This window comes from Sinohyriopsis cumingii, chromosome 1 (assembly GCF_028554795.1).
Source record: "Sinohyriopsis cumingii isolate HCF-2022 chromosome 1, ASM2855479v2, whole genome shotgun sequence".
Lineage (NCBI taxonomy): Eukaryota > Metazoa > Mollusca > Bivalvia > Unionida > Unionidae > Sinohyriopsis > Sinohyriopsis cumingii.
The window spans coordinates 76251853-76271658 of NC_142961.1; the positions used below are offsets into that span (position 1 = coordinate 76251853).

The window sequence follows — 19806 nt, forward strand, 5'->3', positions numbered from 1 at the left end:
TGCAATACCCATGACTATATCAATTGTCTATGACAAATTTTGTAAACAATTTAATGGGATGCGATAGTGGAGAAGGTACTGACGTATGAGAGAAAGACCACTGGTTTCTTTCTAAAATTAAAAGACTAAATAAATATTAACAATCATCCCTTCGAGCTAGACAAGGAAGTAGCAGCATTGCCTGGAATCGTTAGCAGTTTAATAAACAGGTACCTTAAAAGTGCCGACTAAATAAGGACTTTCGTAGAAGACCGTGTGAATTTCGGTATTAAGGAGTTTGCTGCCTGCATACTAAATGGAAGGTATAAACAAATGGATTTCAAAAAGTTTATGATTCAAAAACCTATTGTAGAAAAGATAACAATAGAAGATCGTGCGGCTACCAGTATCAATATAGATGAACATTTTTTTTATGGTAGATATATATATATATATATATATATATATATATATATATATATATATATATATATATATATATATATGCTTAATTTTACCCAGTTTGATTTCTTCAGTATATCTTAAAATCGTATTATTGCATGCTGTTAATCAACCCTAGAAGTATTACAAAAATGTATGCATACAGGTTGGCGGTAGATTTATATTATAGTTTGGAAATTTTGGATTTCTGTAATTTGTTTTTATATCCAACGATGCTAAATCTTTCTAGTATAATACTTCCAGGTCACAAAATATAGCGTCACGATCAACAGCGAATCATAATTTATACGATGTGATTTTGAAAAGCTATTCCTATTTTTATTCTGTTCTTAATATATATATATATATATATATATATATATATATATATATATATATATATATATATATATATATATATACATATATATATACATATATATATATATATATATATATATATATATATATATATATATATATATATATATGTAACTGGGTGTTTGGTTGGTTTGTCCTTATCGAGAGGATGATCGACCTCTGTGTTATTGCACGATCAAGTACATAATAAATTAAACTATTAAATTTATAGACCGAATAAATCGAAACCTGAGACCCCGTATACAGAATTTAACAGTTTAATTAATTATATAAATAAAATGAAATAAGACATTTGAAGGAAATACTTCTCTTAAAAAAATAACTACCGAGTTTTTAAGCAGTGCAATTGGACATTCTGTTTATACCGGTAAGACAAATTTCATCATGAAATCGAGTGAGCGGTCGAACTCAATTGCCCAGCATGCCCGCATAACATGGTTGCTTGCTAGTCTCACCACATTCAATGTAGGTTAATCGTCAGAGCCAACGTATTCCCCTCTCTCTCTCTCTCTCTCTGTCTCTCTCTCTCTTTCTCTGCTCTTTCCGGTCATTAATTTGGTTGCCTTCTCTCTGCCCTCTCTAGATTCAGGTATATATGGAGCAATTTCCCTTGTAAAGTAGATAAACCTAAATATTTTGTCGGGTTTTCACTTCTGGGATAGAACATTATCCCCTCTCTCGTTATGTCAGATATTGTCATATCTTAATTCGAATAGATACTAAATTATAATTAGGGTCTTCTGGTCGCAGTTTGACAGCTAATAACCCTGGTCAAGAAGATTAATGTATGTCCCTAGCTGACTAGTTAGCATCCCTAACTGAATTATAACATAGACTAGACACAATAAACAAGTACGCCCTGCCGTAAACTATATAACTCGTTTACTGGATTTATTGTTGATTGGCATGTACTCGATTTCTCGGTTAAAAGATTTCACTCTTGATTATGCAAATTATCCAAATTTGATAACTTTTCGAGAACATGACTTTACTTTATAGTTCATAATTTGCACTCAAAAGGTAAATGAGAAGTTATCTTTTCGTGTACGAGTACAATGATCCTTACTTTACTGTTTCCCACATTAACGTGTACTGTTTTTTATTTATACAATCTTCATTTTCTATACTGTAATATCATTTCATCTATTTTGTACAATCTTTACATTTCCAATTCAAACTAATGAATATATATTTTACTTCTGAGTGAAAAATCTTTTTTCTCGTTTACTTGAGTAATAATAAGAAGAACATTGGACAGTTTATAGTTGGCATGTTTAATTTTCTGTAACTGTAACTGAAGAAAGAAATGTTGTAATATAAGAAATGAAAAAGGAGCCGAACTGTTTTATATTTCTTATATATATATATATATATATATATATATATATATATATATATATATATATATATATATATATATATATATATATAATTCATATTTTGCACTTTGAAAAGCTGGTATTGTCTACTCTAGCAATATTTCTTTTCCCTATTTTTTCAACTGCTACAGATAGTGTACTTTAGATTAAATCAGAGATACTTATGTTGTTGTTTATATTTTCTATACAAACATTCATAAAACACAGCAAAACATAACGGTAAACCGCTTACATTGTGTGGGATTCAATAAGAAATCTGCTACTTTAATCTGTCATACAAATTGTTTGCCAATACGTTTTAGTAAAAAACAAAAAGAAAAGTTGCTTACTTCGAGAGAATAATGGATATATTTCATATCGTGGGTGAAAACCAACTGGATGAAAGATATCTGTTATTTAACCGTTTCAAGCAAACATCCTTTCTTTATTTTAATATTGTCTAACAAGTGTTAGGGTGGGATAGTAAATTTCTTTACTTTTGTGACCATTAATCTCTTATTAAAGTGGTGTACTGCGAGTGTTTAGCATGAACAAATTCTACGTTTGTAACTTTTCTAATTTTAATTTGTATTGCTCTCGTACGAGATGGTGATATTTAAAGATATAATTGCGCCACCTCCCACTTCCCTCAAACAATATGGACCAAACGCATTTTGATTTGCATATGAAGACTATTATCTTTGAAATGCTGCTTGCAAGTCATGCTCCACCCTCCACCCCAGTTTTATTTCATCACCACCATCATCATCGTGAAGATTATTATTATCATTATTATTATTATTATTATTATTATTATTATTATAGGTCTTGGATGTACATACAATAGAGTAACATACCATACCGGAGACAGATTCAAGTCGTCTGATGGTTGCAACACATGCGGCTGCAACAATGGCATGGTCTTATGTACGCTAATGGCGTGCTTGCCCGGTCCTCTAGTTGTGTCGTAAATTATCTGGTCCTTGATAATAGTATATTTATGCCTGCTGAATAACATCGTTTTTTTTACACTTATGATGATGAATAAAATAGGCTATATACACTTGAAGATGATGAACAAAATAGGCTTTTACACTCGAAGATGATGAATAAAATTGGCTTTTTACACTCGAAAATGACATTTGTCCAGCGTTTCCTGAATGTCTCAGCAAACCATACAGCTATAGTTTGTTCTTCCATTAACTTGTTTATCAGTAATGATTAAGCCATTAGTTACGATTGACCACAAACGGATTCATGTTTAGAATTCAGCTAAATTAAGGACGCTAAAACAGCTGAGTGATTCAAACCACACGAGTGACGATTCAGGCAGAACCAGATTTATTGTCACATAGGCATTAGACACACTCGCACTTTATGTATTATATGAGTTTTAATCAATGACTTTTAGACACAAGCCTAAAGAAAACGTTTAATAATGTTAGATTATAGATCGCACCTTGAAAGTATACACTAGTAATATTAGTCTGTACACTTTGCATAAAGGGTGTGCAGTTTAGTATTTTACTATTAACACACGTTAACACATCCCTTTATGTGTTTCTGTTGGTCTAAATAAACCCATGAAATTCTTAAGAAGTATTTTATACTGATTAGCGATCGTGGGAAAATTTTCTTACTCTGCCTTATGGGGAAATAAAACTTTTTATTTTAACTAATACAAAAATATTTTAGCAGCCATTTGTCGAAACGATTCCCCAAATGGAATTGAGAATGTAACGCAGACCTCTTATAAAGATGGGTGGTTAATTGGGTTTGACTGGCGTTATCCAGAGGATGACCTCCCTCAATATTATAGCCCGACGGGAGTGAAAGAAGAATGGAATTTCAACAGAGAACTGAGCGAGAATACTAGGAAGAAACAAAACAATACGAGACCCCTTTGAAAAGGAAAAAAAAAACAAATTTAATCAGACAAATTAAAACAGTAATTCAAATTCAAGTTAGAATATATGAGTAGAATTTAACAGGTGTGTCCAATTTGGAGTATTTGCATGATCATAACGCGAGGTGAAGAGAGCGCAATGTCCACGATTGATTGCATCACATTCATTCACTTTTACCGTATATCAACGTCTCCTAATTCATCCTTCATGAACTCTAGGTTCTCCCCTTCATGAACTTCCTGGTCCCTTTATTCTAACCTCGTCCTTCTTTCTTTCCTTTCTCCGTATTCCTGTCTTCGGACAGTCTCGGCCTTCTCTCCGAAAGCCGTTCCTTAAAGGACAAATTTACCCCATAATACCGTATACCTTCTATGGACATGTATACAATTCACTTAATCGTTATTCAGAGCCTGTGGCTATCCACATACTGAGTAAATTCTGACTTAGTATGGTAGGACATTGACCTGCTTTCCAGCGGCAAGTCTTAAATTACTACGTGACTACTAAGTATTACCGTATTAATTTACATATGCTACTACATGTTCGATCAATATTGCATGAAATTGAAAAGAAATGTAACTCACGGCATTCCTTAACTACAAGATTATCCAAGCATTACAAAATCAGATATAATTAGGTAATTATCGTTAACTCACGATGATCTGTATCGTCCTAACAACAAAGGGAGTTATTTCATATAACCATATGAACATTTGGAGCGCATGCAATCAATTCTACCAATGAACTAAACACTGTATGATTAAAAAAATAACTTGCATAACAATTCTATCATCAACACTTTCAATGAAATTGAATAAAATATATGGCATAATAACTCTGGCATCAACATATTTTCATGAAGTTGAATAAAGCAAGTTGCATAACAACTTTAACATCAACACATTTCCATTAATTGAATAAACGATACATAATGTAGAAACCTAGTCAGAGCAAACACATTTGCATAAAACAAGCAATCAAATAATAGAATATTACGTGAAACTAAAATTGCGTACCTCGTCGCTGTATTTTCAGGACTTGCGCGTCCTAGCACTAAACATGCCTTTCCTTTAACACCACCACCATCTAGTCCCTTTCTAGTTTCACGAGGAAAGCACTAATCTTAGGCTTCCACGAAGATGAGACAAAGTTTCATCTTCTAGGAAATTTTCGGACAAAAGAAGTTCGACTAGAGTCGTCACTTTAAAGTCAGATTGCTCTAAAGTGTGCGCCCTAATTTATTCTACCCAATTCTAATCAAGGGACCCTAATCCTTCCTAAAGAAATAATTTCTTTCGTCAAATTTAGACAGCTCAGAATCTATGTACGACAGTGCGTGACAATTTTTCCTTTGAAAATATGATAAGTGGACATAGGTTCCTACCAAGCGGTTAGGCTTGGTGGCTCAAATGTTAACTTCTAAAAACCGTTTTAAGATACCCCGGTCAATATCACTGGGTCGGAAATATTGTTCCTTTGAAGCTTACATTGACAAGGGGTTGATGAACGACGAAAGTTCAGCGTGACCCTTAACAAAGACTTTCCTGGCTTAAGTGCGGTAACTTTAATTCCTAAATGCATTCAATTTTCTATACTTCAAAATTCGACATTTCACAACGAACAAGAAGTCAGGTCTTTCTGAATATGTCGAATTTATCCCACTGAGACTCGTTATACCATTTTTTATGATGCTCTGAAAAATGGCGTTAGACAACAAACAACAACAACAAATAAAATTAAAGATATCGGTCCCACGATAGCGTGCATGAGGGGAGGGGTGGGAGGTAATCCTATACCAAGGAATTCGCCCCATATAATAGTGGTTTAAATGTTAACTTCTAGAAGCAAACAAACTCACCTCTGTTCATAGAAAAATATAGACATAAACCGGTCTCTCAGCTCAAAGAACGTTAGGACTCTCAAACCGCAGAATTTTTAATGGTAAAATAGCTCAAACGATTTATTTTCTCGCATGTGATACGATTCCCGCTGTCTCCTGTTCCAAATCAACTTAGGCAAATATCCGATCACAAATACATAACCACAAATACATAATAGGAAATATGGAATTTCTCCATTTAGAAATAACCCCTTCACATGAATATCTAACAACTTCCAGTCCTGAAAGAGCAGCAAGAGGGGTGGACAGACATAAGAAATGGCGGCCGACAAATTTTTGTTACCCATCAATAAAACATCCTATGTTGAATCAACCGATTTTATGAACAAGATAAGAAAATAATTTCGCGCGAATGACCTAAATTTACGTGAGACTCACAGAGGCAGCATACTCTAATCTGACCTTAAAAAATAGTAGCAATAGGCAGAGTCTGCGACCAAGTTGAAAATTGTTGGATATCTGTTGAATCTTGGATAATTGTTATATTTTTCTTTTTCCATTTTTCCTTTTCCATTCAATTGTTGGATCACTAAGTGCGAAATATTTGAGATTCGGAGAGTTTTTGGTTTCTTTATTTGTAATCAAGCACACACGCACCCCACTCACTCGTTGTTGTAAAAATAATGAGTGATTCTGCGCTTACTATGGAATCTCCAACTGAAAAATTAGACGGACAATGCCTAGATGAAGTTATGAAGTATTTTCCAGTCCGTGATTCTGTCAAACTACAGCTGCAACAACGCCACGATGCTCATGTGGAATTTACAGAGGGTACAGAACAGTTATTTAAGCCAATCACAAAAGCCACTAAAGATCTTATTTCGTCGATTGAAGAAAATATTATATCAACCAAAAAGACAGCAAAAAGAACTAAAATAACCAAAACTTTCCTCCGATACCTTCCAGCTGAAACACATGTTGATCTAACACCATTACAACAACCCACAGAGGATATCAAGTTATTTCCTTCTGAGATTGATGCTACAGATAATCAACCAGAAAATGTTCAGCTAAATTAATTTGGTAGATAAATTTACAGAGGTAGGTATTAATGTCATTAGGGATAAGGACCAATACTTCATATTGCCGTGCTTGAGTGGAAAGAAAGAAAAAACGTATCAAACCTAAATATCTTAAAATCTTAAAAGGTAATGAAAAATGGCATCAATATTTATGTTGTAGTATTACCAATACTAATCAGATCAAAGAAATTATCTTTTAAAGTTTTAACAGGGCAGTAGATGATGAGCCACCTGAAGGACCAGCAACAAGTGGCCTTGCCACTCGCGATTGACTTTGTAGGAAACAAGGCGTTGATGTGATCTCTGAATCGCCGGTAACTCAGGATAAACTTCATCTAAATAACATCCTCGCTGATGTTGATCGAGTGGAAAGTCTCATTGATGGTAGACGAACCTGCAACAATTCCAGCGACGTCATTAATGAAGCAGCTGATATTTGTCAGTGTTTATACACCGGTGGCTTCATGGACAGCAGCGTCTGATCGATGAAATTACCGACGATTACTACAGTGAGTGATCACTTAGATCGGCGATAACAAAATAATACGATTATACAAAATGTCCAATGTGGACCTGAAAACGTCAGGGTGATAAATTCACATTTATAAAATGATCTACGGAGATGAACTCGGCGATCTTATTCAATGTTTATTTAGAAGGATAGCCCCAACAACTATGCCGATTGCATAACAATTAGGTATGTAAGTCATCAATGTTGTTCGTGAGAAGGTTATTGGCACCATTGGTGATGTTGCTGGTAAAGCATTCTCAGCGATCAAAGACAGAATCGCACGAATGGTGCGACGAAAACCACAGGAAGTTAAACTGCCCAGCACCGACGTTATGGCAGCAAGTGTCAGCAAAATAATAAATCAAACTGCAAATGAGCGGTTGAAATAATTAGCTGGTAGGACATCTCTGACAAAACAAGCTGCTGACGAGATAAAAGAAAAAAAAACATAATCGCAAAACTAATAGCTGGTAGTGGTCTAGCCCGTTGTCATCGCTTATCAATCACTTATTGATCAGTGTTAGATAATCGTTATAGACCAAACCCAAAATAATTAAAGTGTTCAAAAGTGTGTGTGATCCCATATTTGACATGTATGCACCAGTACTCAAGGATGAGTATGTGCTTCATTATCAGTGCTTTTACTATAAAGCACGAGAACCAAACCAACGTGGACGAATCGAACTACAAATCTAAGATACATCAAGGTATTTCCTACCGGCCAATGCATTAATTGAAGTTCAGGGTAGACTTGTAAAAATCGATGGTAATCCATATGATGCTCAAAAAGGTGGATTTGTTAATATTTAACAGTGCACGATATATCATTGATAATCGAGAAATTGAAGTAAGCCATGATAACGTTGACGTTACCACGAGGATATTGGTCTCGCAAGATATTCTGACGATAATTCACGGTCTGCTGGCCCATCAATGATGTTCTCAAAAGATACCGTGGACAAAGCCGATAACAGATCTTATCTTCGTCGAAGGGCTAAAAGTGACTGTGGAGTAAATAACGCGGTTGTTGAGGATGTGCTTGCCAACGCCAACACTGATTCCAACTTGGGATTCTTATCACGTAAAATCAAATTGATGCCCAAGGGAGATTTAGCTATGCAATATCGCTGTCACAAATCTTTGGTTTCTTAAGAAATGTTAGAAAAGTTCTCTTCGGGTCCAAACACAGTTGTACTTGTGCAGAACGCCACGGAAAGCTATGATATCTAGTACGCTGTGGCGCTTCATCGAAATGGGACGCGGACAAAGCTCTCGTTGTGGATGCCATCAATGACACCATCACTCGTTGAAGAACAACGGCTGCTCTCTTTCATGGACAGAGAAGGCAACTCAACATTGTCATGTTTGACGATGACCACAGACACGATTACAAGCACAACTGTTGGTACATTTGCATGGTGTGTCGCATCGCAACACAGTTACAGCACCGGGTGTATTTATAGCTTCTCAGGATGTCACACGACAGAATTCTCAAATACGAAATCATATGGTATTCGACCCATTTGGGGCTAATTAAGTCTATCTGAGGATAAACGGACATCAAGAACCATCTCAAGAAATGCTGATGGATTTTGAAAATAATCATGTTGCACGAGCATATCATCGTTGATGACATTTATGGGGAACGATCAGAATCATAATTGTGAACGCTACATCCGATCTACTTTTTTTCGACGAAACACCTAGATTTGTTAAGGGAATCTGTCGTTGACATATTTTCGAGTTCGAGAAAGTGCACTGCCATCTGATGTTACTGATTATGGAGCAATCGCTGTTAGTCTGTCAGACAAATCATCTAATCTTACACAATGGCCGCTGACTTTCAAGCGGGTGCACAACTGGAACAACGCTAGGGGCGCAGAACGTTACGGAATTAGTTCCTAGCTAAAATAGAGGGACCTGAGGGAAACAAGCAATTGATAGCCTTTCACCCTGAAGGATGCCAAACGCTAGATTTCGGTAAAATTGAAAATTGTCCTAGACAAGCAGAAATTTTAACGGCACTTAGGTTGAAAGGGATAGAGATTCGTGAAATAGAAGGATTAAAAAATGTGAGACCCAACAAGTTTACCCTCTACTACAAGAAAAAACAGTCTCTACTCGTTAAGGAAAACTTCATAAAGGTTAGAGGAAACGGGGCAGAGATTTCACGAAGTCAACCGATAATACGTAAGGTTGAGGCAAAAACGACAGACGTTCACATATCAGGCCTCCCTCTAAAATTTGGCACTAATGATATCATAGAGAAAATCCAAGAAAAGTTACAAGTAATAGTGAGGAATAATAAAATGGCTACGGTTTATGGTTTCAATAGTGTAAAAAAGGAGGCAGGATAATAACAGTCATGAGACAAGACGCATAGAGAATTCCTATATTATACTACTTCATGGGATTCCGCCTCAAATCCTGGTACAGGGGGAAGCGAAAAAGAAATACCCTGTACCAGATGTAGACAGATTCGTCGTGAGGCAAAAGACTGCAAAGGTCTATATGCCAATGAAAGAGATACAACATCCGCAGAAGTCGTGATCAATCCGAATGAAAATACGCAAGAGGCTAACACAGACCAAGACGCGCAAGAGCAAGGAGAAATGCAGGAGGATATTGTAAGATTCCTAAAACAGATAAGAAACGCAGGTAAAACAAACACGGAAAATCATTTGCTTGATTTCAATGTGACAGAAATAAGGGAAGAACCACAATCAATTCACGAAAGGGCAAACTTCTTAACACCATACAAGAAAGACAAAGTAACTTCCCATACGAGCAACCCAATAAAACTGACAAACAGATTCCAAACACTTATGGACAAGGAAGGAAAAACATATGAGGGGGAGATGGAGTGGAGGAGGGACCAATAGGCCTAATTGGTATCAAGCCCTAACCTCCACCCCAATACCTGGCACAAGAATGAAAAGGAAACTAAGGAAATCTATGTCAGAGACGCCACAAAGTGGAAATACGACGCCGACAGAGGAGTTTTCCCCAGTGGGGGGAAACGAAGTCACTGCTCCCAAAAATAATCCTGCCTAAGTGACACCAGCGACGATGACATTGACACAGGTGGCGAAAACCAGGAGAAAGATGGAGACGATGGCGAAGATGGAAACGCAGACAACGATGAAGACATTGACTCTCATATAATAAATAGCATCCAAATAACAAAAACGGACACGGAAACGGAAATGGAAAAGAAACTGAAGTGACAGACAAAACCAAAAATACAATCAAAACAGTAGAAAACTCTGAATGCGAAGCCGGGGGGGGGGGGGCAGATGCCTCCAGCAACGAAACCACACAAATATCATCAATTAACACAAAAATAATAAATAATGAATAAACAGCAAGTTTGGAAGAATGCGGCCACCTGAAGGAATTAAAAAATGGAAGGAACAAACTTCTGTATTGCCTCTATAAATACAAATGGTTTGGATGAGGAGAAAATAAACAAACTGATTAAGTTAACACAGTTTGATGTCATTCTATTACAGGAAACACATAACAATTTTACAAATGAGCTAAAAAGTATAGTCGAAGATAAAATGAACGCAGTTGTAATCGTTGATGACTCTAAAAATGATGACATAAAAGGGGGAATTACAACAGTTTTCAAAAATGTGATGTGATGTGATTTTGATTTTTAACGTAGCTTTAACAATTTTTCAGTCATATCGCTACGATGTCTGCAATGTGGCAGTTTATAGTGATGTCTAGCACTGGGGCATCATGCGGCAGACATGTTGCATGATGTCCCACCCAGTCACATTATCCTGACACCAGGCCGACCAGTCCTAACACTAACCTCTTAATGCTGAACGCCAAGCGAAGCAGCTGTTAGTACCATTTTTTAAATCTCGTTTTCAGAAATAATAAAGGGACTAACTGGGAGAGAGTAAATGAAATATCAATTTTAAAAGGAAAGATGATACATATAATACTAAATAAGTTACATATTATAAACGTCTATTGCCCTTCTACCCAATATAAGAGACAGGAATTTATCCAAAACCTGAGTAAATACTTAAATGATTATAGTATGGATTCACTAATAATAGTAGGGGATTTCAACTGGATAGGGGAAAGTATAGATAGAATAGGAGGATTATCGACCAATGAATACAGTTCAAAACAAATAATGGATAAATTACTGGGGGACCAAACTTTAATAGATATATACAGAAGACTTAATCTAATTAAAACAGAATTCAAACGTGAATATAAAAACGGAGCAAGTAGATTGGACAAATTTTATGTGGAAAATTTTCAAAACAACACAAACAATAAAGCAGAAATATGGGATTTCAAAATTTCAGATCACAAAATAGTAATTCTGGAAATGAAAATAAATAATTTAAAGAATTGGGGGACAGAAGATTTTGTTAAAGAAATTAAAAAGGAATTAGAAAAAATTAATAACCTAGGGAGAGACAAAATAATGAATGTGATATTTGATTTGGATAAACTGAAAATTAAAATTAAGGAGATAACAATTTGTCATTCAAACCGGAGAAAAAACATGCAAAACATGGAAAAGGATGAAATAAAAACACATCTTAAAATACATTTAACCGATGATATCAGAAAAAATTATAATGAAATGCTAAGAACAGTCATAGAAGAGGACAACAAGGGAATTAAAATAAGAGCAGGGAAATATAATAAAATTTACAAAAAGGCTGAAGGGTTACATTAGAGGGACGAACTGAGAAGAGGAGGTGAAAAACTACATTAAAAGCTAATAAACAATGAAAAGGAAATAAGTGATAAGAAAGAAACATTAAGAGTAAATAGCGACTATTACGAAAATATATATACTAAACAGGAACTAGAACCAAATGCGATTATAGAATATTTAAATGAAATACAATGCGATATAATATCATCAGAACACAGGGTCCTGTGTGATGATCTTATCTATAGCAAAGAGATAAAAAAATACCGAAAAACAATTAGAGAAAGATAAATCCCCAGAGAGAGATGGACTCACTGCAGATTTCTACCAAAAATTCCAAAGTGAGTTAGTGCCCATTCTAGAAGGGTTATACAATAATATATTTCTACACAACAGAACAATGTCCCATTCCACGGGGGAAGGGTAAATAACTATAATTTAGAAAGGGAAAAGAAACAGAGAGCAACTTAAAAACTGGAGGCCCATCTCCCTCCTAAATATTGATTATAAAATCCTAAGCAAAATTTTAGCTGATAGAATGAAAAATATATGGATAATGTTATAAATATCAACCAAACATGTGGAGGGAAAGGGAGAATTTCAAATAACATTTTAAACTCAGGAACTATAATTGACTATACATACGAAACAGGATAAAATGTGCTAAGGTACTTTTTGATCAAGAAAAATCATTTGAGAGATTAGACCACAACTTTATACAGAAATTATTAGAAAAATTTGAATGTGGATTAATTTTCCAAAACTGGACTAAAAGCCTGTATAAGAAAAAAATGCAAGGGTACATGTTAACGGTGCTGTTACGGAACAATTTGAAATACAGAGATCCAGTGAGGCAAGGATGCCCACTGTCAATGCTATTATATGTAATGGCAATTGAAAACCTAAGTATAAAAGATTAAAGAAATGAAAAGTCCAAATCTAAAAGAAGAATTCAAGATGTTCCAACATGCTGATGATTGCATTAACTGCATTAAAGACCCCTTTTCCTTTAAACACTTAGTCAAGGAATATGAATCATTTGGAAAAGCCTCACGGTCCAAAAATTAACCATGACAAAACGGAAATTCTGAAAATAGGAAACTTGAAGGGTAATCACCCGGGACTGCACACACACACACACACACACACACACACACACACACACCTAATTAGAGAAAAGATCAAATCGTTAGGAGTTCACATTGGAAAAAGTGAAGAGAGAGAAAACTGCAAAAAGGTATCTACGATAATAAAAGTAAATATACAAATCTGGGCACTGACAGCACTATGCATAATGGAACGTGTACAAGTTGCATAAACGTATATGTACTCCAACATGAATTACCTTTTAAACTTAATTGACATAGGAAATAATGTTTTAGATAAAATAGATACTAAAATCATTGATTATATTTCGAATTTTAAAACGCACTGTGTACAAAAATCAACCTATATCGGGCCAAAAGAAAAGGGGGTCTAGCACGACCGAGCCCCATTATATAAAAGATGCAAATATAATAAACAGGTTTAAACGTTTGAATGCTCAAGCCAACACCGTGGGAGGCTCTTTACATATATTGGTATAGATTTTCAGTTAGAAATAGGCAAGATATATACAAAATCAACAATCTCAGTAAGAACTACCGATGAACTTTCGATATATAAAAGAATTATTATGTAAATACAGGGATCTAGAAGAATTATGGAAAACGGAACAAAGCAATACCTACAGCTGGATCAGAGAAAATTTAACAAAGAAAATCAATAACAAAGTAGAAGAGGAAAACATAAGTGTAAACTGGAACAGATTGTGGAGAAACTGTGCCAACATTGGCTCGTACAATGTTCAGAGTTTAATCTTTAAGTATCTCCACAACTCATGGTTAACGGGAAAAGTAGCCATGAGAAGAAAAATGATTAGAACAATTGTCAAGTACCCGTTATATGAAATAGCAAATTTGACTAAATAACATGCGATTGCACAGTGTGTGAAACTGAAAGAGGAAATAATTAATTTAATAATGGAAATATGCAAAAAAGAACTATATCAAAGAAATAACATTTTATACCTAGATAGCAACTTTGGAAAAAATGTAATAATCAAAATAACAGACTATATTGTTAAAAGAGTGATGGCATCTGGTCATGTTATATCAATGAAAGAATAACAAACGTATTTAAAAAATTCCAATAACCTCGAATCCTTAAAGTACATAACTGTGTCTATAAGATAATTTCAATTATTAAAAATAAATAATTTTCAAACATTGATACAAATCACAAGTTACCTTATTTACTTCCTTCACCTATTCTTAATGAGGGTGGGACAGGGCATCTATATGGGGAAAGTAAGAGGTAATGACGTTATGGGGCTATATCACACGGCGCCACGCGATGTGGTGAAGTCCATAAAAGGACCTAAGAAAAACACCCCATATAGAACACTAACACACACATGGAAACATATAAACAAACACATGGTGTAGAACACAATCTAACTAATTGACTTTCAAATCAAATATACAGCTCCCGTACTGTATAGTTAAACCTTTTGGAAATTTTTGGCCGATAAATTAAGTAAAGAGGAGCCAAATTCGAATCTGGAGATATACAAATAAATAAAGTATGGACCCTCACTAGAATACAGCCAGCTCATCCCAATAACATTTAAGCGAGGAGAGACACACATGATCCGACAGATAAAAGTTTTCTTGTCGTTGTTTCAGCGTTGTTACAAATTCCACATCAAGATCAAATAGGACTGGTTTGTATTCTCATCTTGCGCATAATCAGCTATTGTTTTCTTCACTGTTTTGATAATTTCTTTTGAATCTGTTGTTTATGATGGCGGTAGAGCAACTACTGCTGCTGTTGACAGCTCCAGCACATAAACATTCCGATATAACTAAGATATTTTTGTCACTCTAGACACAGAAATAAACTAAACTTGACCATTCCATGCGATCATCGCCAATCCAGATATTGGTATCTACTACTGTTAATTCCTAGGACAAATGAAGTTTTATCGCATATCCCAGAGTCCTGCAGAATGGGAATAACGACAACGCCCGTTTTACAGAATCTACTGGAACCTCGATAATATCATTGAGAATAAGTTTTGTTTCAGGCGAACACCGTGCATATTTCATCCCAAATAAATATTCTCGGGATATATTTTTCACCCATGATACGTGCATTCATTAACACCATCAGCATGGTGCATCTCTCTGGCGAACCGGTGAGTAGGCGTAAACACGATCATATCTGAATTTTTGAGTAATTCTCTCGCACGCATTGTTTTACGAAAATCACCAGAACCGTTAAGATATATCGTACTATGTCTCGCGATTGGATCATATACTGACCGCGCCGATTAAATCTGTGATAAATTAACGTTGCGATAATAAACATCAGGTGCTTTAACGTCAGCTGATTCAAAATATATATGTATTTGTTCGTGTTTTATTCGTCACGACCCCCAACCGGCATCGCTGGCAACATCGCTAAATGGTTTCACATGATCCATTTGAAAACGACTAATATAGAAAGAATCCATGGCAACACTAACATCATTATGAAATATGGTGATCATCATCACCCCATTTATTTACAAGTATGCCAGCATAGATGATCTCAAATGAGTAAACTGAGGCAAATCATCTTCGTAGTAGATAGCCTTTTTACCTACGTTTTTTTTCGTCCATCTTGCATGATTGCATTTATTCGTGACCACAACGCACCTTTTGCCGCTGGTCCTTGACAACAAAATATAATTCTGCTAGACCCATGATTAATCTTGTACAGCGACGTGTATCATCAGATGACGAATCCTGAGTAAACTTAACGATACTTTTTTGCTGATATCTTTGTTTTCTTGTGGTAACCAGACAGATGTTTGTGATTTGTATAAAATTATTTTAGAATCTACAGTTAACGATGTGAGAATCTTAGCATCAAGCATGTGTCGTAATAACACTATTAAAGAAAGAACATGCAGATTTATTTGCTGAAAACTCGTTGAGATTGACACTGGTATCTGGTTTATTAAAATATCTACCAAACCAAATTTATATAACAGGATGAATATTCGCTGAAAAAGTCGAGGATTAAATCTTCGCAAATGTAGTTTATTGCAACTCGTGACATTTAGTACGGTGGATGCCCAAATCGTTCAAAATAACGATGACACTCGCCAACTCCAAGAAAAGCCGCCTGATAAGCAGCGACACTGTCAACATAAAACATATCGGAAGAATTATCTTTTTTGTTCCAAAGACCGACATAGCCAAATTCAATACAGCGCCGTGATATATCATAGAGAAATACGGTTTTGGAGATGGACGAGATTTTTTTGTTGTTTTGGAGGTGGGCGCCGTTTTTTAAGCTGGGCTATATGAGCCACAACAGACGAAATAGCAAAATACTTAACGAGTATATCATCGATGTCGCCGTCATATTTTGCTAAAATCTGTTTCATCGCACGTCGGAGTGAATCCTTCCGATAAGGAACGTCAGATGGCAGAAGACACTGATCAAATTTTGATTCATCCGACTCAGATTCATCTCTGTGAAATAGCCAGACCGATACAGGGGCACACTTACTTACACGTGGTTGACTGCACTAAATGTATATGTGCTATTAATAACTCGCTGTGATTTACAAGTAAAAATCGATAATTGTACACTCGTTAGAGAAATCTACCTGTTACATTAAATAGAAATTTCAAAATAATAGAATACTTGATAAATAAATAATACGATCTAAATGATTGTGTATGTTTAATGTCTGTCTGTTAGACATATTTATGTCAGCTGTACATCTGTAAGAGTCCGGTGGCGGAGTGGCTAAGGCATACAGACAAACCTTCGCTCGACTAGTGGAAACTAATTCATGGGTTCGATTCGATATACATATTGTCAGCGTCTGAGACATATGCTATTATAGAGGGAAGATATAATGAAACAAGACGAAATATCGTTAAATAAGTAATTGTTAACTTATAAAAATAAAACTAATCCAGGTGTACTTACCTGGGCCACTCCGAAGGCTAAAGCACTCAGGGTTCACTTGGGGCAGGTGAAGTGCTTGATTACAAATTGACTTGGAAATCCAACATTTGCAATGGGAAAAGAAAACTTGAAAAATAAAACATAACAGTTATGATAAATTCAACAAATATCGAAAGACATTTAGTCTGGTCGCAGGCACTTCCCTTTGCTATTTTATTAAGGGTCAGGTTACAGCCTGGTGGCTTTCAAAGTCTCTAATAAATTGAGGTCATTCGCGAGAAAATATTTTTTGTCTCTTGTTCATAAAACGTCTGATTCCACATCGAAGGTGGTATTGATGGGTAAAACAAATTCTGCCGCCACTTTTTAGGGGTCGGTCCACCCACTCCTGCTGCTGAAATAGACATACCTTGGGTATCAACACTGCTACACTGATCGTCTAACCTCAGCGAATCAAACTATGTGACATCACACGAAACTTCCATATACATTCAGTGTTGACAAACAATTTTGGGACTATTATTTACGCGCAACAAGTGAAAGGTACATCATCTGAGACGGAATGAAGAAAATTATTTATTTTCTATCTGAAGTTGATTTGTACAGTAAATAAAAACTATGTAATAAAAAGAATCACAAATGGGTAATAATTTGATATTAAATTTATTAAACTCGTTGAATAATGGCCAGAAATCAAGCAATATATACACTGTTTTCTTGATAATGGAGGCGTATGAAACTGACAGTATTAGATATTTGGAGATAGTCCTGTTATTAGTTGATTTTATATCGAGTCAGAACTGACAGGCTAGAAGATACCATATTAATAATAATGATAATAATAACATTAATAATAATAATAATAATAATAATAATAGCAGCCAGACGGACTAATAAGGACATGGTAAACTCTGATTTATGGTAAAACTGTCACAAATTTAGATCTTCCATTAACCCATAGCTGCAACGTAGAAGGTCAAATTGACCACAGATTTGGTGTCTCTGGAAAGAGGCGGCAGATAAACATAATCCGGATTGGTTACGCTAATATCGCTAATATCGGCCACATCGAAAATTTGAATCAGTCTAAACGTTTCTACAAGAGAAAAACACGTGTAAAGAAGACACCGAGTGAACTTTGGGAGAAATTCTCTCGCAAAACTGTTGTCCATTAGGACTGTTGTCGAAGGAAACCTACGAATAAATTTGGCAATATAAAGCGAGGAACATTGAAAGCAAAGGTAGTTGTCACAATTCCATGTAATTTGTTGATGCCATATATAATGCTTTGCTGAATTTATTTACTTTTATTTGCATGAATTTAATTTCTACATTCATATCAATTTGCTTTATGAAATATAACTGTGTTGAGTTTATATATAGCAAGTTGTACATTAATCTTCTTTAGATAAGTTTGATAAATTCTTTTTAATTTGTCGTCTTGTTTGCGTAAGAATTAGGCTCTAAGAATTGTATGCATTACATTAGTTAATATGAGTTACGGGAATCCGTGTGAATAACCGAATTTAGACGATTTCACGTATGATTAAGGGAGTGTTTTAACTGAAATGACGTAGAAGCCATATAATGTATCTCATTTATTCATTTGTGTAAACTGAGGCTGGCTCGGAACCGTTATGCTTCGTGTGGTGTTAATGTGTGATATTAATGCGTGATGAATTAGTCATTCGACTAACTAGGGTCATTATTGAACATGTGGAGCCGACTGACAGCCTTAGCATCTGTTTAGTACCGATAGTAAGCTCTGATAACAAGATGGGGATAATTCAAGTCCCTGTATTCATAAACAATAGAAAATTTAGGTTGTCTCTATTTATATTTTTTAAGGGAGAGAATAGCTCTTGCGACGTATGCTGTGACGTATTAATTATATCCTCACCGTTCACCAATTTTGATCTACTGGCGATGACAAGTTAAGTCAAGCATTTCCTGCTGGTCTGTATGCTAGATGGACTTGTATCAATGATTCGCAGCACTTGGGAAACCAGCATTGTTAATCTGGATTTATTGACAGGATCTGGAACTCACCTGTATGCATCTTTTGAAATTGTACTCGTACTAGTTTGCACGTCCATATGAAAGTGTTGATTATTTACATATACAGGTCAAGGGTGCCCGAGCGCAACTGTACTTAATTTAACAATGCGGTTGATCTAGTAAGAAGCAACGTTTCCTCAAGCCGGGCCAAGCTTGCACTTATTGATTTTGTAGTGTCACTTAAACAAAACGCTTAATAGTATACAAAATGTTTGTTAATATTTATGGGCGCTTGAGTGCAGGGACCTGACGTGGTGTCGAGGATTTAACCAGACTTGCCACCAAAGCAAATTTGATTGAGTTTAACACATGAGTTGTTACATATAACGAAACGGGTGAGTTTGTGATATTTCAAGATCAAACTTTAAAACTCCCACGTCCAACGTGGACATTTATGAAATTATGTTGATGTCGCGTGGTACCATCGCGAGAAACCTTGCCGAATTACTGAGAACAAAGGAATCAGTGACTCTGGAATGTATGTAGAATAAATCGATGATTATGAGGCTGAAAAACAAAGATACGTGGATGCAACTGTGCCTCCAC

The 19806-nt window shown here is 35.4% G+C and overlaps 1 protein-coding gene across 1 annotated transcript in view; it reads left to right on the forward strand.

The window, feature by feature from the left end:
* Positions 1-19806, forward strand: part of LOC149807152 (kielin/chordin-like protein) — a 43017-nt gene that overhangs the window by 8448 nt on the left and 14763 nt on the right. Inside the window, exon 3 of the mRNA XM_089951668.1 lies at positions 2985-3127. Coding sequence (XP_089807794.1) covers positions 2985-3127 — 143 coding nt within the window. The remainder of the gene's footprint in view (positions 1-2984; positions 3128-19806) is intronic.